The sequence below is a fragment of the Hypanus sabinus genome, chromosome 5 (assembly GCF_030144855.1).
Source record: "Hypanus sabinus isolate sHypSab1 chromosome 5, sHypSab1.hap1, whole genome shotgun sequence".
NCBI lineage: Eukaryota > Metazoa > Chordata > Chondrichthyes > Myliobatiformes > Dasyatidae > Hypanus > Hypanus sabinus.
Genome location: NC_082710.1, coordinates 69,620,620 through 69,646,356, shown reverse-complemented (window position 1 = coordinate 69,646,356; position 25,737 = coordinate 69,620,620). Strand labels below are relative to the sequence as shown.

Sequence of the window (25,737 nt, the reverse complement as noted above, 5' to 3'; positions counted from 1 at the left end):
GCTAACCAAGTCTCAATAGCCCTAGGGAAAGTGTTCCAGATTTTCATTACATTATGAAGGAACAAGAGCATGACCCCATAATTAAGTTACTTCACTGTTTCTATGAGGCTCACCTGTTCTGTACTCTTCCAACAGCGGAAATCATTTTTTCTACTGTTTCATCATCATAGCCACCTCCAGTAGATGTATCTCTTATGTATACATTCAATGAAACACAAAACAGGACTGCAGTCCGCCTTTGCAATGTAAACCTTTTCAGTATTAACCCTGGAATCTGCACTGTAGTCCTGTGTGATGAAATTGTTGCAGAGAGGATTGGAAAAAGCTTTCCCTGATTTATCTCTTTATGACCATAACAAATATGGAGCAAGTGCACATCGTTAAGGTGCTTGAGCCTGCTCCCCATTTCGTTTAATAAGATTATGACTATTCTGTTCTTGACTTCGATGTTGCATTATCTATTATCAAATATTTCTCTAACTGTGCCTTAAAAATATTTAGCATCTGCTTCCATAGATCTTTGTCTCTCACAACTGAGAGGCAAAAAAGCCTTATCTCAGTCTTAATTTGGTGATTCCTTACATTTAAAGTGATGCAAGTCCCAGATATTCCCACAAGAGGAAACACACTCTTCACATCCATTTTGTAATGACCCCTCAAGACACTATATGATTCAATCAAACAATAACTGAAGAATGAACATCTAAATATGCATATAGGAAATAGGATTTCTCGGAGAGCTAGCATGGTCTTGATGGGCACATGGCCTATTTCTGTGTCATAAGAAAATATGAGTATTCGATTCTTCTTCCAAAAAGTGACAAGTAGTGGGAGGCCAGACTTGTTTATTTAATTGCTATGAAGAGTTGCATATTTTTCAGCTGCATGGAATGGGATTTAAGTCAATGGGTGTACAAAATTAAAAGACTCAGCAAGTATGACTAACTCCCCCTGCAGGCTACTCTCTGGTTATATTTTGAGACTATTTCAGCATTTGAGCAGTGTTAAATTAGCCACTGATGAAACTGCTATACTTCCCTCATTTAGTCAGCGAATTCTTATAAGTTACTTCTAGCAATTGTTTCTGGAAATACAAAAGTGCAGATCTTACGATTTATTTATTTATTTATTTATTGAGATACAGCATGGCATAGGCCTTTCAGGCCTTCGAGCTACACTGCCCAAAGATCCCCCAATTAATAGTAGCCTAATCGCAGGACAATACCCAGCTAACCTCTTTGGACAGTGAGAGGAACTTGGAGCACCTGAAGGAAACCTGTGTTTTCGTCGGGTGAACATGCAATCTCCTTACAGGTAGCAGTGAGAATTGAAGCCATGCCACTAGTACTGTAAAGCATTGCACTAGCTAGTATGCTACCGTGCCAATGATTCGTGAACATATAGCTGAATTCCGGAAATTACGTCATTATTCGTGGTGGGTCTCATCAGCAAGAACAACGAGTCAGCTTACAGAGAGGAGGTGCAGCGGCTAATGGACTGGTGCAGAGCCAACAACCTGTCTCTTAATGTGAACAAAACAAAAGAGATGGTTGTTGACTTCTGGAGGGCACGGAGCGACCACTCCCCGCTGAACATCGACGGCTCCTCGGTAGAGGTCGTAAAGAGCACAAAATTTCTTGGTGTTCACCTGACGGAGAATCTCACCTGGTCCCTCAACACCAGCTCAATAGTAAAGAAAGCCCAGCAGTGTCTCTACTTTTTGTGAAGGCTGAGGAAAGTCCATCTCCCACCACCCCCATCCTCATCACATTCTACAGGGGTTGTATTGAGAGCATCCTGAGCAGCTGCATCACTTCCTGGTTTGGAAATTGCACCATCTCGGATCGCAAGACCCTGCAGCGGATAGTGAGGTCAGCTGAGAAGTTCATCGGGGTCTCTCTTCCCGCCATCATGGACATTTTTACTACACGCTGCATCTGCAAAGGAAACAGCATTATGAAGGACCCAATGCACACCTCATACAATCTCTTCTCCCTCCTGCCATCTGGGAAAAGGCTCCGAAGCATTTGGGCTCACACGACCAGACTATGCAACAGTTTCTTCCCCCAAGCTATCAGAAACCTCAATACCTGGACTGACACCTTGCCCTACTGTCCTGTTTATTATTTATTATAATGCCGGTACTGTTTTTGTGCACTTTATGCAGTCCAGTGTAGGTCTGTAGTATAGCTTTCTCTGTGTTTTTTTTTACTACGTAGTTCAGTCTAGTTTTTTGTACTGTGTCATGTAACACCATGGTCCTGAAAAACGTTGTCTCATTTTTACTATGCACTGTACCAGCAGTTATGGTCGAAATGATAATAAAAGTTGACTTGACTTGACTTGATTTGATTATTATTAGGAAAGGAAATACAGTGAATTCACAGCAACTCGGTACATTTTTCTGCTGCATAGATTTGATTCCGAGAACCCCAGTGAATTTGTGTTTTCCTACTGGATTAAAAATATTTTCAAAATAATACAACTGTGTAATTTCTATAAACAAATTCTGTGCAGTTCTAGCAAAAAATAATCTTAAATAGTAAAAAAAAAGCCTCATCATTTTCTTGTGTAATTCCCAAGTGTTTCACAGTTAATTACTTATCTTTAAAATGTGTTTGTGACATTTATCGGTCATTACAGACAACTAAGGGTCAGAGACCCACAAATAATAATTGAGATAAATAACACCCAGTTCGGATTAGGTAGAAATAAAGTTCCAGGCAAGAAAACGGAAAATACTGGAACATTTGGTAGGTAGCATCTGTGGAAAAAAAACAAACATAGAACAATGTTGTGCCAACTCTTAAATCCTGCCTCCCATATATCCCCCCATCTTAAATTCCTCCATATACCTGTCTAGTAGTCTCTTAAATTTCACTAATGTATCTGCCTCCACCACTGACTTCAGGCAGAGCATTCCACACACCAACCACTCTGAGTAAAAAACCCTCCTCTAATATCCCCCTTGAACTTCCCATGTCCTCTTGTACTGTGTAGTGGTGCCATGGGGAAGAAGTGCTGGCTGTCCATTCTATCTATTCCTCTTAATATCTTGTATACCTCTGTCATGTCTCCTCTCATCCTCCTCCTCTTCAGAGAGTAAAGTCCTAGCTCCCTTAATCTCTGATCATAAAGCATACTCTCTGAACCAGGCAGCATTCTGGTAAATCTCCTCTGTACCCTTTCCAATGCTTCCACATCCTTCCTATAGTAAGGCAACCAGAACTGGACACAGTACACAGTGTGGCATAACCAGAGTTTTATAGAGCTGCATCATTGCCCCGCGACTCCTAAACTCTATCCCTCAACTTATGAAAGCTAACACCCCATAAGCTTTCTTAACTACCCTATCTACCTGTGAGGCAACTTTCAGGGATCTGTGGACATGTACCCCCAGATCCCTCTGCTCCTCCACATTACAAGTATCCTGTCACTTACTTTGTACTCTGCCTTGGAGTTTGTCCATCCAAACTGTACCACCTCACACTTCTCCAGGTTGAACTCCATCTGCCACTTCTCAGCCCTCTTCTGCATCCTATCAATGTCTCTCTGCAATCTTCGACAATCCTCACACTATCCACAACACTGCCAACCTTTGTGTTGTCTGCAAACTTGCCAACCCACCCTCCTACCCCCACATCCAGGTCATTAATAAAATTCACAAAAAGTGGGGGTCCCAGAACCGATCCCTGTGGGACACCACTAGTCACAACCCTCCAGTCTGAATGTACTCCCTCCACCACAACCCTCTGCCTTCTGCAGGCAAGCCAATTCTGAATCCACCTGGCCAAACTTCCCTGGATCCCGTGCCTTCTGACTTTCTGAATAAGCCTACCGTGTGGAACCTTGTCAAATGCCTTACTAAACTCCATGTAGATCACATCCACTGCATTACCCTCATCTATATGCCTGGTCACCCCCTCAATGAACTCTATCAGGCTTCTTAGACATGATCTGCCCTTCACAAAGCCATGCTGATTGTCCCTGATTCTCTAAATGCCCATAGATCCTATCTCTAGGGATCTTTTCCAACAGTTTTCCCACCACAGACGTAAGGCTTACTGGTCTATAATTACCCGGACTATCCCGACTACCTTTTTTGAACAAGGGGACAACATTCGCCTCCCTCCAATTCTCTGGTACCATTCCCATGGACAACATAAAGATCCTAGCCAGAGGTTCAGCAATCTCTTCCCTCATCTCGTGGAGCAGCCTGGGGAATATTCCATCAGGCCCCGGGGACTTACCCATCCTAATGTATTTTAACAACTCCAACACCTCTTCTCCCTTAATATCAACATGCTCCAGAACATCAACCTCACTCATATTGTCCTCACTGTCATCAAGTTCCCTCTCATTGGTGAATACCAAACAGAAGTATTCATTGAGGACCTCGCTCACTTCCACAGCCTCCAGGCACATCTTCCCACCTTTATCCTACCTTCAGTCCTGTCATCCTTTTGTTCTTCACATAATTGAAGAATGCCTTGGGATTTTCCTTTACCCTACTCGCCAAGGCCTTCTCATGCCCCCTTCTTGCTCTTCTCAGCCCCTTCTTAAGCTCCTTTCTTGCTACCCTATATTCCTCAATAGACCCATCTGATCCTTGCTTCCTAAACCTCATGTATGCAACCTTCTTCCACCTGATTTGATTTTCCACCTCACTTGTCACCCATGGTTCCTTCACTCTACCATTCTTTATCTTCCTCACCGGGACAAATTTATCCCTAACATCCTGCAAGAGATCCTTAAAACATCGACCACATGTCCATAGTACATTTCCCTGCAAAAACATCATCCCAATTCACACCTGCAAGTTCAGGCCTTATAGCCTCATAATTTGCCCTTCCCCAATTAAAAATGTTCCTGTCCTCTCTGATTCTGTCCTTTTCCATGATAATGCTAATGGTCAGGGAGCAGTGGTCACTGTCCCCCAGATGCTCACCCACTGAGAGATCTGTGACCTGACCCGGTTCATTACCTAATACTAGATCTCATATGGCATTCCCCCTAGTCAGTTTGTCAACATACTGTGACAGGAATCCATCCTGGACACACTTAACAACCTCTGCCCCATCTAAAGCATTGGAACTAATCAAGTGCCGATCAATATTACAGAAGTTAAAGTCACCCATGACAACATCCCTGTTATTTTTGCACCTTTCCAAAATCTGCCTCCCAATCTGCTCCTCAGTATTTCTGCTGCTACCAGGGGACCTATAGAATACTCCCAATAGAGTAACTGCTCCCTTCCTGTTCATGACTTCCAACAATACTGACTCAAAAGAAGATCTTGTTACATTACCCACCCTTTCTGCAGCTGTAATCGTATCCCTGACCAGTAATGCCACCCCTCCTCCCTTCCCCACCCCCCATCCCTTTTAAAGCACTGAAATCCAGAAATATTGAGAATGGATTCCTGCCCTGGTGCCAGCCAAGTCTCTGAAATTACAACTACAACAGAATTCCATGTATGTATCCATGCTCTCAGTTCATCACCTTTGTTCCTGATGCTTCTTGCATTGAAGTACATGCCCTTCTACCTTACTACCTTTACACCTTTATATCTTTACTACTTTTCTGATTCTCTTTCCTCAAAGTAAACATTTCAAATCAAGAAACCTTTGGAAAACTAAAAAAAAGGAATTGGTTTTATATTTCAAGAGGATGGGATGTGATGGGTATAGTGTAGCTAGAAATAAGGTGTAGACTTTTTCAGGTGAATGGAATAATGGGGTAGTTAGATAAAGAGAAAACAAACACAAAAGTATGAAATAAGGGCAGTTAGGGAGTGACAATCCAAACAAGGAAGTATAAAAGTTGTTAAATGCAGGGCTGTAGAAACATGCTGCAACTCTATTCTTTGTTAACAGAGTGAATTGAATTGAATTGAATTGAATTGATTTTATTTCTTACATCCTTCATATAGATGAGGAGTAAAAATCTTTACGTTACTTCTCCATCTAAAAGTGCAATGTGCAAATTATACTAATTTATAATAAACAGTATGTACAACAGGACAGTCAATATAACATAGAACTACAATTGCATTGGCATGAATTAATCAGTCTGATGCCCCGGTGGAAGAAGATGTCTCGGAGCCTGTTGGTCCTGGCTTTTATGCTGTGGTACCATTTTCCAGATGGTAGCAGCTGGAACAGTTTGTGGTTGGGGTGACTCGGGTCCCCAATGGTTCTTCAGGCCCTCTTTACACACCTGTTTTTTTAAATGTCCTGAATAGTGGGAAGTTCGCATCTACAGATGTGCTGGGCTGTTCGCACCACTCTCTGCAGAGTCCTGCAGTTGAAGGAAGTACAGTTCCCAGACCAGGCAGTAATGCAGCCTTAAGGATGCTCTTAATTGTGCCCCTGCAGAAAGTTATTGGGAATTGGGGCCCATACCAAACTTTAACCGTCTGAGGTGAAAGAAGTGCTGTTGTGCCTTTTCTCACCACACAGCCGGTACGTACAGACCATGTGAGATCCTCGGTGATGTGTATGCTGAGGAATTTAAAGCTGTTCGCCCTCTCAACCCCAGGTCCACTGATGTCAATAGAGGTTAGCCTGTCTCCATTCCTCCTGTAGTCCACAACCAGCTCCTTTATTTTTGCAACATTGAGGGAGAGGTTGTTTCCTTGACATCACTCTGTCAGAGAGATGACTTCTTCTCTGTAGGCTGCCTCATTATTATTTGAGATTAGGCCAATCAGTGTAGTGTTGTCAGCATATTTAATTAGCAGATTGGAACTGTGGGTGGCGTCACAGCCATGTGAATACAGAGAGTAAACGAGGGTGCTTTGAACACAGCCCTGTGGGGAGCCAGGTCAGAGGAGCAGAGGTGAGAGAGCCCACTCTTACCAACTGCTGGCGACCTGACAGGAAGTCCAAGATCCAGCTACACATGGCAGGGTGAAGGCCAAGGTCTCTGAGCTCTGAGCTTGTGTCGAGCCTGAAGGGAATTATGGTGTTGAATGTTGAACTGTAGTCCAAGAACAGCATCCTCACATAAGCATCCCTCTTCTCCAGATGTATAAGGATGGTGTGTAGGGCTGTGACAATTCTGTCATCAGTTGACTGGTTGTGTCAGTAGGTGAATTGTAGGGGGTCCAGTGTGGGTGATAACAAGCTGCAGATGTAGTCCTTGACCAGCCTCTCGAAGCATTTGCTAATTATTGAGGTGAGTGTGACAGGGCACCAGTCATGCAGACATGGTCTTTTTAGGTACAGGAACAATGTTGGATGTTTTGAAGCAGGACACTCTACACTGGGAGAGGGAGAGATTAAAAATGTCTGCAAACGCACCTGCCATTTATGCCACACAAATGCTGAGTACCCAACCCTGGGATGCCTTCTGGTCCCACAGCCTTGCGACTGCCCACTCGTTGGAAACACCTGCGTACCTCAGCCTCAGAGATGATGGAGGTGCAGGTCGCATCAGCAGCTCTCCTCATGGTCTCAGTGTTGACACATCGAATTGAACATAAAAAAACATCTGGATCCTCTGGGAGAGAGGCAGCAATGTTGGAAACTCCACGTTGGAAACAGTAAGCAATGTTACAGATGGGTGACTTACAACAACAATGACCAGTTCTAATAGACAGAGAATGAAAGATATTTGAAGTTTTAGAATTCAGTAGTGAGTCAGGAAGGATATTGTGAGTCCCTGGGCAGAATCTGCTGTGCAATTGCTTAAGCTTATGTTGGGCTTTGATAGAACAGTGCAGGTGGCCACAGATGGATGTCAAAGTGCTAGTAAGATGTAGAATCAAAATGGCAGGCAACAGGAAGCTTTAAGTCGCCCCTGTGTACCCCTGAATGCAGGTACTCCCTGAAATATTTTCCCATTCTGCACTTGGTTTCTCCACTGTTGAGGTGGCAGTGTGAAAAGCAAATGCAGTCAGTCAGAGAATCACTGCTTCACTTGGAAGGACTTTAGGTCTTGGACATCTAAAGTGGCATGGGGGAATGCGATAGGAAGGGAAACAGCTGATAGGGACAAGAGAGTGAATTGGTGAGTCAAAAGATGGATGGTTCCTTTGAAGTGCTGAAAGGGGATGATATGACCTGGCTGGAGATGGCAGAAGTTGCCAGGGATACTCCATTGAATTCAGTGCTAACTAGATAGAAAATGAAGATTGGGGAAATTTATTCAGAAGGAGAGGGGCTGAGAGCAGGTATGTGGGAAATAGATGAGATGCAGTCGACAGCCCAGTCCACTACAGTAGAGAGCAAAACATGGTTTGGGAAGAAGGAAGACGTCGCAGAGACATTTGTGTGAACCATCTTGTCAATGGAGTAAATACCACAGAGAAGGAAAAATTGGGAGAAGATTGTAGTCCTTCCAGAAGTATAGGTGAGAGGAAAGATGGTTGAAAGAGCTGTGGGAATGTGGAGATTGATAATGGATCTGTGTGGGGTTGGCATTTATGCCCTCAGACCAAATAAGTCTTCATCAGATATCACTTTACGTGATTACAGGAGGAACAGAGACAGGCTCGCCTGATCAACATCAGTTGAGAGGGTGTGTAGTTTCAAGTTCCTCGGTATACACATCACCGAAGATCTCACCGGGACTGTACACACTGGCTGTGTAGCAAAAAAAGCACAACAGCGTCTCTTCCACCTCAGGTGACTAAAGAAATTCCGCATGCGCTTCCAAGCTCTCAGGACCTTCTAGAGGGGCACCATTGAGAGCATCCTGACTGGTTGTATCACCGCCTGATACGGGAACTGCACCAACCTTGACCGCTGGGCACTGCAGAGAGCGGTACGGACAGCCCAGCGCATCTGTGGATGTGAACTTCCCTCCATTGAGGACATTTACAGCAGCAGCTGCATAAAGGAGGCCTGGAAGATCAGTGCGGTCACCAGACACCCCAGCCCTAAACGGTTCCAGCTGCTTCCATCTGGCAAACGGTACACATTTAAGCCAGCACCAACAGACTTCGGGACAGCTTCTTTCTACAAGCCATTAGACGTATAAGTTCACGTCTGTACATTGCAACAGAGTAATAACGCAAAGATTTTTACATTCGTTCCACAACGTGAAGGAGTAAGATTTAAATAAATTCAATTCCAAATACCTTCCTTATCCTACAGATGTGTACACTGGTTAATTGACTTACGTAGTTTACTTTAGTGCGGGTTAATGGTAAACAGAGTGAAAGAATGGGACCAATAGGATTGCTTCCGTGGCAACCCAACACAAACTCGATATATCCGTATACAACAATCTTAAATTACTGTTGAGAATTGGGAGAAAGGGGTATTTTAAAGGGAGGTTGTGAGCTCGCAGCGTCCTCCCCATCCGCGCGTCCGCAGGAAAAGTTGGAGCGTTCAGAATTGAGATACAGAGCGGGGTAATGGGCAAAGACGGGTAGGAGGAGACGGTTCAAGGGGCATTGTTGGTGGAGCAGATTCAAGGGGCAGGTTCGAGTTACGACATTCCTGTGTGAAGGGCGAGACTGAATTGTGGTAGATGTCGAGACTGCTGTTCCTTCACCGGTCCCGTTTGCTCAGCTCAACCTGTCTTGAACTCCGGCGAACCGGCACTGCAGGAATTCGTCCAAATTTAAGCATCTGTCAATTCGTTGTTTAAAACAAAATGATCTAGTGGACGGAGGCGAAATGATGTGAGAACGGAAAGAGATGGTGTGCCGGTTCCACGGGCTATTTGTGATCCACTCTGTAACATCCCAAGGAGGTGGTGAGACTGTATTTAACAATTGTTCTCTCTTGCTGGGATTGCACTGATCGTACTGTCCTCTCATTCGGCTCAATCGGAGCAACAGGTTGGCGGCAGCAAAGTTGCCCGCTCCTCCCCGCCTGATTTCTCCGGGTTTGGGTGTGCACTGGCCTCCTGCAAGGCACCGGTCGGGGATGTGCTGGGGCGGATCGCAGCCTATCCCTTCTCTGACTGTTCGATTGCATCAAACGACGAAACAGCCACCCCTCCCCACAGAGATTAAAAGAACCGGGAGCTGCCTCGCTGCTCCACTTCACTGCCGCAGAGAGAAGTCGTTCCACCGGAGATCAGTGGGCGCACGGCGCAGCCGGGATGGACTCACTGACACCCAACTTTACCCGACTCTGTGGAAACGGCAGCCAGGACAGCGGATACATCCAGAAGGGACCTTCCCCGGACAACTCTACCTATGGCAACATCACCAATATATTCGTGCAGCCCTTCTGGCAGATCGCGCTCTGGTCCATCGTCTACGGCTGGGTTGTGGCAGTAGCCGTCTTCGGCAACGTCGTCGTCATCTGGATCATCTTGGCTCACAAGAGGATGCGGACAGTGACTAATTATTTCCTGGTCAACCTCGCCTTCTCGGACGCCTCTGTGGCCGCCTTCAACACCTTGGTCAATTTCATTTACGCCGTTCACAACGACTGGTATTTCGGAGAGACATACTGCCGCTTCCACAACTTCTTTCCCATCGCCGCCATGTTCGCCAGCATCTATTCCATGACAGCAATTGCTGTGGACAGGTAACCCCACCAGCCAGCGTCAGACACCCCTTCACGTGTAGGGTAGTTTGTTATGTCCTCCTCTAAAGCAAGACCTCAGGGTATGATCAGATTCCTTCCTGATGCTGTACTGGGTCCATAGCGTGCGATTGGGTGGGGCAAAGCAGGACCACCAAAGGGGGTAGGTGCGGGTGGGTAAGGGTGGTTCGAGACCGTCCTCAAAGCATCTACCAGGGCGAAATTAGATCTTACTTGGTTACATACGTGTCCAAAGTAGCACTGCAAGTATATTTAAAATTCCAGTCCTCCTGGGCTACTGAGGGAGGATCTCAGGTGGCTCTGCAGTTATCCGGACGGCACACTAACTGATTCACACCGACGACAGTTGGGTAGTTGGAAATTCTTGTAACTCGGTGATCTCGACAAAAAGTTTTCGAAACTTCATCCTGAAGTATTGTCCGATCCTCAGCCCTTTCACTACGCTTAGGTGGCCCTAACTGTGATGAAGTTACAATCCGTCAGCAAATGATACTTTGACAAGACCCTGAGTGGAAGAGGTTGGGGCCTCCGCTGCGGTGACCCAGGGTTAGTTCGGACCGCCCGCGCTGTCTGCCACATGCTCTCCCTGAGATGGGTAGGAACACGAATCAGGGTGGAGTCCATGGGCATTCGAGAGAGATTAAGAGTTGACAAGGGAAACTGTGTGTTGGAGAGAGAAAGAGAAATGCGAGGTGATATATTTGATGATCTGTCAAATGGAGACAGAACATATATACAGTAAACGGCAAAGCCCTAAGGATTGAACAGTTCGATCTGGAAGTCCGCGTCTGTCATTTTCTGAAAGTGGTAGCACGGGTGAAGGCATATGGCATGCTAGCCCAGAGGTGTGGCATACAATTTGGGATGTTAGGTTACAACTTTACTAAGCACCAGCATGGCTTCATTTGGAGTATTTTGTGCAGTTCAGCGTGCCACGTTATAGGAAGGATATTGCATTGGAGAGATTGCTAGGCAGAGTCACCGGGATATTCCTTAGTCTGAGTGATTTAGTTATGGGGAAAGGAGAGGTATGTTTTCATTGAAGGATCAGGGCTGATAGACATCCGGTATATAAAATTACAAGAGGCATGGATAGAATTAATAATTAGAATCTACCCACCTCCACCCCAGTGTGGGTATGAAAAATAAGTGGCTGTAGTTTTAAGAGAAAGAGTAAGGAGATTTAGAAGGATTGAGGAGTAATAGTTTTGTACAGAGAGTGGTTGATATATGGATTCACTACTAGAGGAAATGGTGGCATCAAACAATCACTACATTTAGGAGATATAAAGACAGGCAGGAGAGAGAGAGTGACAGAGTGTGTGTGAGTGAAAAAGAGAGAGTATGAGGGTGTGAGTGAGAGCGAGAGAGAGGGTGTGTGAGAGAGTTTGTGTGTGTGTGCATGGGAGGGAAAGAGAACGAGTGGGGTAGTGTGTGTATGAGTGCACCTGGGTGAGTGCACCTGGGTGAGAGAGTGTGTGCGTGAGTGGTACTGTGTGTATGTGTTTGTGTGTGTATTGGAGAGAGAAAGAGAAGGCAACATGCTGAGTTCCTCCAGCATTTTGTAAGTGTTGCAACTAAACTGCATTATTTGGAAAAGGGGATAAAAACAAAGGAAAAGTGATCTGGAAAGGTTTCCAGAAACTGGATGCTGATCTTATCTGAAATATAAACAGGAAAGAATGGAAATACTCTGTATCTGAGGTAGCCTCTCTGGAGTGAACAAAAATTTAAAGGCTGATAACCTTGCATGACAACTCTCCAGCTCTGCCATAAATTGGAAAGGCTGGTTGTTTAATATTGAAGTTCTTGTTAAGCACCAAGGACTATCATATGCCTCGATGGAAGATTAGGTGCTGTTCCCCAGATTTATTTAATGCTTTGTCAGAATGGTGTAAGAGATCAAAAGCAGATCAGAATGGAGCAAGATGGTGAATTCAAATGGAAAGCAGCTGGAAGTTCAGAGTCACCCTTTCAGACCAAACAGAAATGTTCTGCAAAGAGGTCACTCAATTTATGTTTGTTTTTTCCCCCCATACTTTGAGCACAGGAATAAGGAGAGCTTTCATTCCCTGGATGGAGGGCTTGTATCTCTTGCTGTTGTATGAGGAATTGCTGAGAGAAGTAGTAATTAGTGTGGATATCAGACTGAGACGGAGTTGTGGAAGGAACCGAATGCTGAAGGGGGAAGGAAGGGGGAGGGCCTCTGGATATTGCATTCCAGCTCTCTACATGATACGCAAGCCAGGGAGAGCAAGCTGTTGTCCATGTAGCAGGCAGCTGTTGAGCCCAAAGGACCAGCAGAGACTGATACAGTTTGGCACCAGCAGTGTCGCAGGAGTTGTCAGTCAGCGTTGAACTCAATGTAGGGCTGCCTTAGGTCCTCCAGCTCCAAATTTTTCTAAAATGTTTACTCCCAAAGCCTTCCCCGTGAGCGGGTATAGTTGCGAGGCAGCAGAGGTTTAAGATCAGAGATTTCCTTCTCCTAGATGAGCTGCCAACCATGGCTGACAAGCCCCATCTGCCCGAAGTGTCTGCTTTTTTGGCATCAGTAACCAGTCTTTGCCACTTCTCCTGTCAGTAGAAGTCTTAGTAGCTAAGCCACATGTGAAGGCCAGGAGCTGCAGCTAGTTGTCAGAGACTATTTGAGATGCACACCATTGGAAGCATTTAATAGTTAGTGGGAGCTTATCTCCACTACCCCTGACTATAACAATCTTAAGGAACCAAGAGAAAATGTAAAGAGAGCAAATGTAAGTAACTTGATGAATATATTCATGGGAAAATCCACCATATATATTACAACTGTCATCAGAAGGGTGTTGGAAGTGGACACAAATGCAAGATACAGACACTGAACTACCAGAAACAGAACTAGGTGTGAGAAGGAAGCAAGGAAAGTGGGGAAGGAAGGACACTGAACATGACACAGGACCTGAACGAGACAAGGATTCCAGGTCTGGGCTAGGATTTGAAAAGGATAGTGGAATCAGGACATGGAACTGGGAACTAGGAGCCTGGGCTAGGACTCCGACCCAGAGACTGGACAAGGACCCAGAACCTGGGTCTTGACTCAGGCTCAGAATCCAGAACCAGGCGTGGTCAAGACGTGGCTACAGGACGAGGAGAGGCAACAGGACTAGACGAGAGACACCTGGACAGGACAAGGGAACCCCAGCATATGACGAGGAAATCCCAGCACCAGGCTGGGCAAGGCACATGGACAAGGCAAGAACACAAAGCCGTGGCTTGGACAGGACAAGGTGCTTGGACGTGGCTAGGACTAGATGAGACCCCAAAGCTTTGACTTAGTCAAGGAAGAGACAGAAACGCAGAGCCTTGGTTCAAGGGAGTGACATGAATATGGAACACACATCTGGGACCCCTCCTTGGGTACAGGACATAGGGCCAGGACTCATTACACAGAATGCAGAATACCACAAGACAGTTCCCAATACAAGATAGCAGCAGATGGCCAGACCTACCTAGCAAAGTTGTGGACACAAAAACAGTTCAAAACAACAAAAGACAGTTCCTTATCTTGCTCCAGTGGTTGAACTTGACAGCAGTGAAGACAAGGATTGCAGGCAAGGCGAAGTTAGGCTTGGCTCCAGGAGGGAAGAGATACAGACAGGAACAATCCAGCAGCCAGAGGCTGAATCCTGAAGCCCAAACGAGAATCAGCTGCCTCAACAGAAGCTGGGGAAAACCAGAAAACCTGGAATAAGGAACATGGACTGGACCATGAAACGGAATGTGAATTTCACGGACTGGACCATGACAACAACAAACAACCCTTTGTAACATCATCAGCATCATCATCTGACAACAAAATCATCCATATGGAACATTACGTTTACCTTGAAAAAGAATATTTTAGTAATTAAAGACAAAACCAATTTATCAAATGGTGAGTTGACAGAGCTGACTTATAAAATTGGTAGGTAAAGTAAATACAGTGATCCAAGGAGGTTAATTTGAGGAAACTTAAAACAGCAAAATAATCTTAAATGGCACTAAACTACTATGGAGTGAATAATAAAAACACACTTCACCCAAAAATGTCAGTAGAATATGTTCTCCTACCTCAAAAGGCTGTAAATATTGCAAGAGTTGGAGCTTTCAGAGCTGAGGAGGATGGATAGATTTTAGTTGGAGTTGTCTGATACAAATAAATGTAGTGATGGTAATGAAAGGGGGACTTGAGGAAGATGGTTGACATCGTCGTGAGAGATTAGTTGAGGCAAGTATTGCTGCAACATTTAAGAAGTATTTTGAAACATCATGGGATAGAGTGTGCATCAGAGTCATTACAACGGGAGTGATCATCAGGGACATTAGTATAGATAGGTACTGACAGCTGACATGGACCAAGTGGGGCAAAAGACCTATTTCATTGCTCTGTGACTCTTATCACTATATTGTTAGCCTCAGTATTACAGAGTGTTTGAACAGAATCCAGGAATTCCTTCCTTGTGCTCGAAGAAATCTGTTTTACTATTAAAGGCTCAGTGCCAATCCCATGGTCTTCAGCTACTGTGATAACAATCAGTAAACATGGGTGGAGTGTCATAATTATATTTATTGCTTGTGTCTCATGATTAGTTCTGGTTTCAAATAATTTGTTCTTCCACCCTGCCTCAAAGTATTCTGCTTTGTATTTAACTATCAGCTTGGCTGGCTGGGCTGTTAAGTTATGCAATATAGACTTGCAGTGACAACAATAATCTGACATTGTCTCCTGCCTGTGCATGGTATATCATGCATTGAACAAAGTCTGTATCTTTTACTGTAATTTTACCTAAAGTAAATGACACAGTAGTAGGTTCTGGACTTTGTAATGCTACTGACAGTTAACATACCTATATTGAAAGGGAATGGCGACACAACTTCAGATCAATAAATTGCAGAAAATCTCTCAATTTATCAACAGTTGTGTGTAACAACTGGCAGCTAGTTGGTACAATTTCACGTTTAAATTTTGCCCAGCCAAGTAAATCTATTAGCTATAATATTTGCATTCTTTATTTTATGTCTAATAAATAAACATAAAATGTGCAACGTCTGTGCAAGACTCTTGGGAAGAAATTCCCAAGCAGGAAGCAATGTTGCAATATAATAAAACAATTACTTTAGCAAATGATACTACTCTGTTAACTGAGAGCAGCAGAGAAGGAAATGGGTCATCAAATTACAATATTCTTTAGCATAAATAACTGGTTGCAAAACAGCTTCCACTTAGTTGATGCTTCAAAGCTGTCAAGGTACAAGATTTAAATCTTTGCCATACATAGTGCTGTGTATCATTACTGCAAGTGGTTGGAGGGGGAAGGGGCAAATTCACAGCAAGGTAACAGATGTCCTTGTTAATCCCTTGCTATATTTCTCTACTGAGACATGTATATCCTACTTTCATAAAACAACTGTCTTGAAATTGCCCTGGATTTATTTGTTCAGCTATAGAACAAAGACAGTCACTACTGTTTTGAAGAAAGCTGTCTGCAAAGTTCATTCACTTTCCCATTTATAACATTTTGATTGCTGTTGGACATCAGATTCTTGGTTCCATCATCAATGAAGTAACCAAAGTGAATGAAGAATTCACAGACTAAAATCATGAAGGGCAAATTTTAATTAACTTTTCATATATTATCAGTAAAATACTAATGTAATGTATGCTACATTAACATAGAAACTGAAATGATATTTTTCTCATTTAATAATTCTTTGGAACATTTAATGGAGAGAATTGTAATTAAAATATATTCTAGCAGCTTTTGTGAGCAATGAATTGTTAATCATAATTTTCACTTAGTGACCCAGTTAAAAACATGCTTGATTTCATAGAAACGTCTGAATTAAGAGATTGTAGTCCAGTTGATCCTTCGAGTCTGATTTCTCTTCCATCTAAAAGGATCATTGTGGCTGATCTGACTAGAAGCTCAATTCTGCATTGCATTCCCATCTGCTTGAGGTAGTTTGATAACCCTTTGTGCAAAAATTCTGACTTCACCATTCTTTGGGGTAAAATAGTTCCAAGATTTACAAGCATCTTCACAGAAAAAGAAATGGCCTAATTTGCTTATAGTGGTCGATGCCTTGTTTTTAAACATGATTTATGGATGATCACTACATAAGGAAACATCTTGTCATTCACCCTGGGATCATGATTTTGTATCACTGCATCGAGGCAGGGATGCTAATTTGCTGTTATTAGCTCCATTCATTACAATACTGTGAAGCTACAGCTACTGTACCCAGTGGACTTGTCAAAATTTAAGTCTGTGTATATAAAATACTTATATTTACATTAGTGTGCTGAGCAACTTGGAAGAAAGCTCTTGAGATGTCGTTTTCCCATGGCTGAAAGGAAGTTCTGAGATGTGGCATTCTCAGGATCTTGTCTCCATCAAATGACTTGTCACTCTTCTGAACTGCAAAAGATACAAGTTGAGCCTCTCCAGCCATTCTTCATAACCCACTTATTGCAGGTATTTGTCATTTTCAGGTTACGCATGGAGACATCCACAAGTTGGTTTTGTCCATAATATGGAAAAATACACAAAATCACAAAATAGAGCAGTGATACAACTTTGATGACAAGTATCCTGGGGTAAAATTGACGGATAACGAGAGAAAAGAACATAGCTCCAGAAATCCCAATATTTGGTAAATATGGACAATGACACACAAAATATTTGGAGAAGGGGTATTGAAGGGAGATTAAGATGACAAAAGTGAACGATAAAATATTGGGCTATCTCAGGATAATTGGCAGTCATATTACATTAGAGTGAGTATATAGTATAGTAGAAAGGTTTGATCCTACCTATTCATTGGTGTGTGCCTATGCTGCTTTGTGACCACACTCCTTATGACCAAGTGTTCTCAGTGTCATCTGTGAGCAGTGAATAGTGATTAGTTCTCAAATGACAACTGTCAACCCTGTATTGGATTTTGGACAGCCTTTGAATGTCAAGGTTTACTATTGTCACACGTACCAAGATACAATGAAAAGCTCGTCTTGTATACTCTTTACACAGATCAAATCATTACACAGTGCACCTAGGTGTAGCAATACAGAACAAAGTGTCAAATCCAGAGAGTTAGTGCGGAGCAGTTAAATAATAAAGTTCAAGATCATAATGAGGTAGGTTGTGAGGTGAAGAGTCTGAAAGAAGCTGTCATTGAGTTTGATGTTATATGGTTTCAGGCTTTTGTATCTTCTTCCCGGTGGGAAATAGGCGAAGAGGGAATGTCCAGGGTGGATGCTGGCTGCTTTACTGAAACAGCACAAAATACAGACAAAGATCGTGGAGAGGAAAAGGAATAAACAATTTTAAATAGTCTTAATTAAAATTCTAAGAAACATACAGCACAACACAGGCCCTTCAGCCCACAATGCTGTGCTGAACATCCTTACTTTAGATATCACTCAGGGTTACCCATAGCCTTCTATTTTTCTAAGCTCCATGTACCTATCCGGGAGTCTCTTAAAAGACCCTATTGTATCTGCCTCCACTACTGTTGCTGGCAGCCCATTGCACACACTCACCACTCTCTGCGTAAACAAGTACCCCTGACATCTCCTCTGTACCTACTTCCAAGCACTTTAAAACTGTGCCCTCTCATGTTAGCCATTTCAACCCCGGGGAAAAGCCTCTGACCATCCACATGATCAATTCTTTTCTTCATCTTAAGAACCTCTATCAAGTTACCCCTTATCCTCCTGCACTCCAAGGAGAAAAGGCTGAGTTCACTTAACCTATTCTCATAAAGCATGCCCCCCAATCCAGGCAACATCCTTGTAAATCTACTCTGCACCCTTTCTATGGTCTCCACATCCTTCCTGTAGTGAGGCGACCAGAACTGAGCACAGTACTCCAAGTTAGGTCTGACTAGTGTCCTATATAACTGCAACATTACCTCTTGGCTCCTAAACTCAATACCACAGTTGATGAAGGCCAATGCACGTATGCCTTCTTAACCACAGAGTCAACCTGGGTAGCAGCTTTGAATGTCTTATGGACTCAGAGCCCGTTCCCTCTGATCATCTGCACTTCCAAGAGTCTTACCACTAATACTATATTCTAACATCATATTGAACCCACCAAAATGAACCACCTCACACTCATCTGGGTTGAACTCCATCTGCCACTTCTCAGCCCAGTTTTGCATTCTATCAATGTTCCACTGTAACCTCTGACAACTCTCCACACTATCCACAACACTCCCAATCTTTGTGTCATCAGCAAATTTAATAACCCTCCCCTCCACTTCCTCATCCAGGTATAAAAATCACGGAGAAGAGGTCCCAGAACAGATTCCTGAGGCACACCACTGGTCACCCACATCCATACAGAATATGACCCGTCTACAACCACTCTTTGCCTTCTGTGGGCAAGCCAGTTCTGAATCCACAAAGCAATGTCCCCTAGGATCCCATGCAAATTACATTCACCAAAATACTATATGGCATTAAGCAATGCAAATAATTATGCATGTAAGACTTTTAATTTTTTTTCAATTTAAGTTGACAACTTCATTTGAATTCAGATGTCTCAGCAGGAATAAAAGTGCTAAGTCTCCAAGGCCAAATAAGATCCCAGATGCTGACCACAAGTGATACCAGGAGTGACCACAACTCCCTTAGCTTCAGCATAGCTATGGAAAGGGATAAAATCAGATGAAATGGTAAAATGCTTAATTGGGGAAGGGCTAACTTTGAAGGGATGAGGCAGGAACTAGTGAGAGTAAATTGGAAACAGATGTTCAAAGGGGAAAGCACAGAAGTAATATGGGAGAAGTTTAGGGACCACTTGAGCTGGGTTCAGGATAGGTTTGTCCCACTGAGGCAAGGAAAAAATGGGAGGAAAAGGGAACCGTGGCTGACGAAACATGTGAGGCAACTCGTCAAGAGGAAAAAGGAAGCATATGTTAGATATAAGAAGCAGGAAGTAGGAGGAGCTTATGAGAAATATAGGGTAGCCAGGAAGGAGCTAAAGAAAGGACTTAGGAGAGCTCGAAGGGGGCATGAGAAGGCCTTGGCATGTAGGATTAAGGAGAACCCCAAGGAGTTCTATGCGTATGTGAAGAATAGGAAGATGATGACAATGAAGGTGGGACCGCTAAAGGATAAAGAGGGCAACATGTGCCTGGAGGCGGAGAATTTTGGAGGTCCTAAATGAATACTTTGCTTCCGTACTCACAAGTGAAAAGCACCTTGATCAGGATGAGGTCGAAGTAGAGCAGGCCTGTGCGCTGGACAATGTGGAGATTAGGGAAGAAGAAGTGCTGGATCTTCTTAAAAACATTAAGATTGATAAATCCCCAGGGCCGGATATGATACACCCCAGGTTGTTGTGGGAATTGAGAGAAGAGATCGCAGGAGCATTAGCTATGATCTTTGAATCCTCTTTGGCTGCAGGGGAAGTGCCGGAGGACTGGAGAATGGCAAATGTAGTTCCCTTGTTTAAAAAAGGTAATAGGGAGAAACCTGGGAACTATAGACCGGTGAATCTTATGTCAGTGGTATGCAAACTACTGGAAAGGATTCTTAAGGATAGGATCTACGAGCATTCGGAGAAGTACAGTCTGCTCATGTTTAGTCAACATGGCTTTGTGAAGGGAAGATCGTGCCTCATGAGCCTGATGGAGTTTTTTGAAGAGGTAACAAAAGAAATTGATGAGGGTAGGGCAGTGGATGTGGTCTACATGGACCTTAGCAAAGCATTTGACAAGGTCCCTCATGAGAGACTCATCCAGAAAGTCATGAGGCATGGGATAAGTGGAACCTTGGCTGCTTGGATAAAAAATTGGCTTAAAGGAAGAAAGCAGAGGGTAGTTGTAGAAGGCAAGTATTCTGCCTGGAGGTCAGTGACTAGTGGAGTGCCGCTGGGATCGGTCCTAGGACCCCTGCTATTTGTGATTTTTATAAATGACCTGGATGTAGAGGTGGAATGGTGGGTGAGTAAGTTTGTGGATGACACAAAAAGTGGAGGAGTTGTGGATGGAGCTATAGATGGTCGAAGGTTACAAGAGGATATAGACGGGCTGCAGAGTTGGGCAGAAAAATGGCAGATGGAGTTCAATCCGGACAAGTGTGAGGTGATGTATTTTGGAAGGACAAACCAGAAGACTGAGTACAGGATTAATGGTCAGTTTTTTAAGAGTGCGGATGAACAGAGGGACCTTGGGGTTCAAATCCATACACCCCTCAAGGTCGCTGCACAGGTTGATAGGGTAGTTAAGAAGGCCTATGGGATGCTAGGCTTCATTAACAGGGGGATTGAGCTCAAGAGTAGAGAGGTCATGTTGCAATTCTACAAATCTCTGGTGAGACCACACTTAGAGTATTGTGTTCAGTTCTAGTCACCTCATTATAGGAAGGATGTGGAAGCTATGGAGAGGGTGCAGAGGAGATTTACCAGGATGTTGCCCGGTTTGGAGAACAAGTCATATGAAGCAAGGTTAGCAGAGCTGGGACTTTTCTCTTTGGAGCATAGAAGAATGAGAGATGACTTGATAGAGGTCTACAAGATTATGAGAGGCATTGATAAGGTGAATAGTCAGTACCTGTTTCCCAGGGCACCAATAGCAAACACCAGAGGGCATATGTACAAAATTAAGGGAGGGAAGTTTAGGGGAGACATCAGGGGTAAGTTTTTTACACAGAGGGTTGTGAATGCCTGGAATGACTTGCCAGGGATGGTGGTGGAGGCTAAAACATTAGGGGTATTTAAGAACCTCTTGGACAGGCACATGGATGAAAGATAAATGGAGGGTAATGGGGTAGTGTGGGTTTAGTACTTTTTTTAAGGATTATATGGGTCAGCACAACATGGAGGGCTGAAGGGCCTGTACTGTGCTGTAGTGTTCTATGGTTCTATGCTATGGGAAGCAAAGGAGAAAATTGCTGGGACCATGATAGAGATATTTAATAACAAGGCTGAAAGAATGTAGGTGTTAGAATTTGGAACAAAAATACTGAAGACTGAAAAAACTCAGCATGTCAAGCAACATTTGTGGAAGCAAAAGGTGTAAGGTTAATATTTTATGTCAAGACCTTGCATCAGGACTGAGGAGAGATTGCCAGTATACAGAGGATGAGGGAGAGGTGGGACAGAGGCTCATAATGGAACCAGATTGGAAGGGGATGATGGCTGGATGGAAATTGACTAGGGAGAGAGGTAACTGGGAGCAGTGGCCAAGCAAAGAAGAAAATTAGATGATCAGATGAGTTTGTGTGGGAGGAGAACACCAAAGGTGTGAGTTACCTAAATTTGGAATATGAGATGATATTGTTCCAAGTTTCACCAGGTTATTCCATAGAAATGGGGAAGGCTGAGGACAGATAAGTCAGTATGGAAGCTGGATGAAGAATTGAAATGACATCTAACTAGAATCGTGAGGTGGCTGCTGAGGAAAGTGCACAGGTGCTCCCTAAAATAGACGTCTAGTCTACAGTTGATTTCACCAATGTAGGGACCACATCGTGAGCATCTACAAAATTTGGGACAGATGCTGTTGAATCTCTGCTTCACCTTGAAGGGCTGTTTAGTCCCTGGATGGAGGTGAAGAGGTACCTCCTATGCTTGCAGAAGAAAGTGCCAGTGGATGGGTGGGGGTAGGAGAAAAGAGATGAGGAGAAATAAGAGCCACGAAAGGAGTGGCCACTGTGGAAAGCAGTAAGGGGGTGAGGGAGAGATCAAAGCTGGCACAGGTGAATCTGAGGTTAGGGCGGAAGGTAGTGGCAAAGATGATGAAATTGATGAGTTCTGTCAACAACCTTCGGCAGAGCTTGAGATCACGTGAGCCATTGCTTGTGGTGGGTATGAGATTTAAAGTGAGTGGGACCTGTCAGGAATTTTGATGATGCTTGACATTAAGCAAGCTGTTGCATGTGGTGATCAAGAGTTTTGGTGAGAGTTGTGGTGAGTTTTAAAAAGCCAGCAGCATGTGTTGGGAATTTTGGCAGAGCTTGAGATGGTTTGGCTTATTAGGCAGGAACCAAAAGTAAGCAGTTAGGTTTAAGTAGAGAGGTCATTGTTGGAGTGGGCTAGTGTAAGACTGGAGCAGAGGCTTTGGAGAGGAGAGGCCAAGGCTAAGGTAAGCTTCTGGTAGGTTTCTTTCTTTTTATTCTTATTGCACAGTTAGAGCAGTGGGAATAACAGTCAAGACAGTGGAACGCTCCTCTTCTGGGATGTGGTAAGACAGAAAGACCTCCAGTATTTCTGACAACTACACCGGTAGGAAGTGCATCCAGCTGGAGCATCATACAGACTGTTTGGGAACTGGAGCTGGAGTTGGATGAACTCTGGATCATTCCAGAGGCTGAGAGATTGATTTCCTGGACATACAAAGAGGTAGTTACGCCTATGTACAGGGCACGGGTAATTGAGTGACTATCAGGAGAGTGAAAGGGTAGATAGTATCCCTTTGGCCATTCCAATTTAAGGCAAATTAGTTCCAGATTTGTGTTGATAATAGAAGACAAACTGTAATAGTGATTATGAACTGTAATGTACCATAAGCATTAGTGCTGTGGCATTTGTCATACATGGTAATAATTTTGATATGAATATATGAGGTATAATTAATACATTTCCAAATGACACAAATGTTAGTAGGTTTGTTGGTTAAGATGAGGATAATCTTGCATCACAGAATGATATTGATCAGTTAGTAAATTGGGCGGGCCACTGGCAGATGGAATTTAATCTGGAAAAGTGTGAAGTCATGTATTTTTGCAGGTCCAACAAGGTCATGACCTGCCAAAGGTTATCATGTACGGTAGGAGACTAGAGAGAATAGCAGAGTAAAGTTATGATGGTTTACAAATCCATAGATCCTGAATGAAGCAGCATAGGTAGAAAATTTGTTGAAGATGACATAGACTATTTGCCTTCAGTAGGAGAGGCAGAGTATGTAAGAGAATGGAGGCAATTTGCAATGTATAAATGTTTGATTCGCCTACAGCTGGACTATTGTACACAGTTCTGGCTACTACACTATAGAAAGGATGTGATTGCACAAGGGAAGCTGCAGAAAGAATTGACCAGGATATTGCCAGGGACGCCAGTTCAATTATGAGGAGAAACTGGAGAAATTTATTTATTCATCTTAGATCAGCAGAAGCTGGTGAGTGTGGGTTTCTGACTAAAGTATACAAAGATAGTACAGGAATAGGCAGGGTGCAGAGTAAAGTTCACCTTTCACCTTCTAGCTAGCCTCCCTCCCCTCTCCCCACCTTTTAACTCTGGCATCTTCTGCCTTCCATTTCATTCCTGGAGAAGGATCTTGGCCCAAAACAGCAACTGTTTATTCATTTCCATTGATGCTGCCTGACCTGCTGAGTTCCTCCAGCATTTTGTGTGTCTTTAGTTAAACAGTTTTCTCTAAGTTTGATGAAAATTGCTTTTGTCTTGAGATCAGGACCCTTGTAAATCCAAGATAGATTCTGTAGTAATAGACCAATTGTCAATATACTGATAGGACTTTCATTTTGCGATACATGGACCATTTTATTACAGTGTAAGAGCTGGGATCCTTCCTTGTTTGAATTGTAACAATTTTTCAAACTGGCTGTATGGGAAAATTCCATTATATTTACATAATCAGGTATAAAGCCATTTGGACCCAGTGCAATAACTTAAATGTAATGAACTTCATTGATCTCAATGGATTACAGGGCCATCATTGTTACCACAATCTTAGCAACTTTCATGTTCCTTTGTAAGCAATGTCATTTACTTAGGTAATTTGGAGTTGGTGTTCAACCTCAGTCATTTGATATACCATAATAGGTAGCTAATAGGTAGCTTATATTACATGGCCCCTTATTATACTTCAACAGTTTTTACATTTTGGTAGAGAGCCTGAGGATTCTTTAAAAATTGACTTTTTCACTGGCAGACCTACTGTGTTCATGTTGTTATCCATTACCCTATCCCAAGTCTTATTTACAGTAATGCTCAAACAGACTTTACCTGTCAACAGTTTTATTACTAATCAACAATTTCATACATAATAGGATGATTTTAAATCTTTTCCTTCTTGGCAAATTTGGAATTAGAACCTGGATTTTAATTTTGAGAATTAAAACCTCTAATTAATTTACAGTTTTTAAAAAAATACTATTCTTACAAGGAACTGAATTAGGCTCTAGAGAACTAGCATCGTGTATCTACCTGAAACAGAACGCACCCTTTATTTTCCAAATTGCCTTCATATGCTGCTACTCCATCACCCGTCTAACCTTCCTGACAGCCTCACTACACACTGCACCATCTTGTATACCAAATGCCCTGTTCTCAGCCCTATCTCTCCAGTTCTCATCCACCGCCAACTTAACTTAAACCCTCCTCAACAGCTCTAGCAAATCTGCCCACAAGGATGTTGATTCCCCTTGGTTTCAGGTGTAAATAGTCCTTTTTGTAAACTCCAAGCCAACGTAGAATGGATTTGAACTATATAAATATTATATTGTACAATTACTATAAATAGACATCCACTGCATAGTAATTTTTTTAATTGCCCATTAAATCGCTGTGGAGGATTTCTTGCTCTTGTGGGATAACATCTTTCCTGACATGGAGGTTCACTCTGCTTGGCAGGCGAGACTTGTGGCTGTGGTTGTAGGAGTTGACTCTGCGACTGTAAGCAGTGGTTCTAACAGCGGTAACCAGCTTTCTTCTCCCTTTCTCTCTCTGAGTCTACTTTGATCCTTTTCTTTTTCTTTCTCACATTTCTTCTCTTTCACTCTTTCTTCTTTATTATTTACATTCTTTCCTTCCCTCTCTTCCATCTTTTTTCTTCTTATGGTTTGTACATCTTGTTCTTGGGAAGGTGCATTTACTTCACTGGAATATTCTCTTATTATTATTCCTTCTATTGCTCTCCTTATGATCTAATCTCTTCTTTGGTTTTCTCATCCACAACATACTCTGAGAAATACTGTTTTCGTATCTCTTTTCTTCTTGGCCTTCCATTCATCCAGCTGGGCTTTGGTCTTTGCATTTAGTTTTACATGCAGCTTTTTGTCTCCCACTTGAAGTTCATGCAATAATATCAATGCACACAGAGTAGATTCTCGATCTTTGTTCTCACAAAAGCTGAATACTTGCAACTTTCCTGAGCCACATTTCACATGTAACTGCCCGCTTAACATATCCAAAGCTTTCTCAGATATGTTGCCTACAAATACTTGTGTAGCTGGACCACAGCT

General features: G+C 43.2%; 1 protein-coding gene and 1 long non-coding RNA gene across 2 annotated transcripts in view; one reads left to right on the top strand and one right to left on the bottom strand.

Annotated features, from left to right (window-relative positions):
* Positions 1–1,168: 1,168 nt before the first annotated feature.
* Positions 1,169–25,737, bottom strand: part of LOC132394233 (uncharacterized) — a 112,697-nt gene continuing 88,128 nt past the window's right edge. Inside the window, exons 2-3 of the long non-coding RNA XR_009512226.1 lie at positions 13,997–14,210; positions 1,169–1,937 (exon numbers count right to left, since the gene is read on the bottom strand). This is a non-coding gene — a long non-coding RNA (uncharacterized LOC132394233). The remainder of the gene's footprint in view (positions 1,938–13,996; positions 14,211–25,737) is intronic.
* Positions 10,265–25,737, top strand: part of LOC132394232 (neuromedin-K receptor-like) — a 67,995-nt gene continuing 52,522 nt past the window's right edge. The window contains exon 1 of the mRNA XM_059970112.1: positions 10,265–10,493. Coding sequence (XP_059826095.1) covers positions 10,291–10,493 — 203 coding nt within the window. The 5' untranslated portion in view covers positions 10,265–10,290. The remainder of the gene's footprint in view (positions 10,494–25,737) is intronic.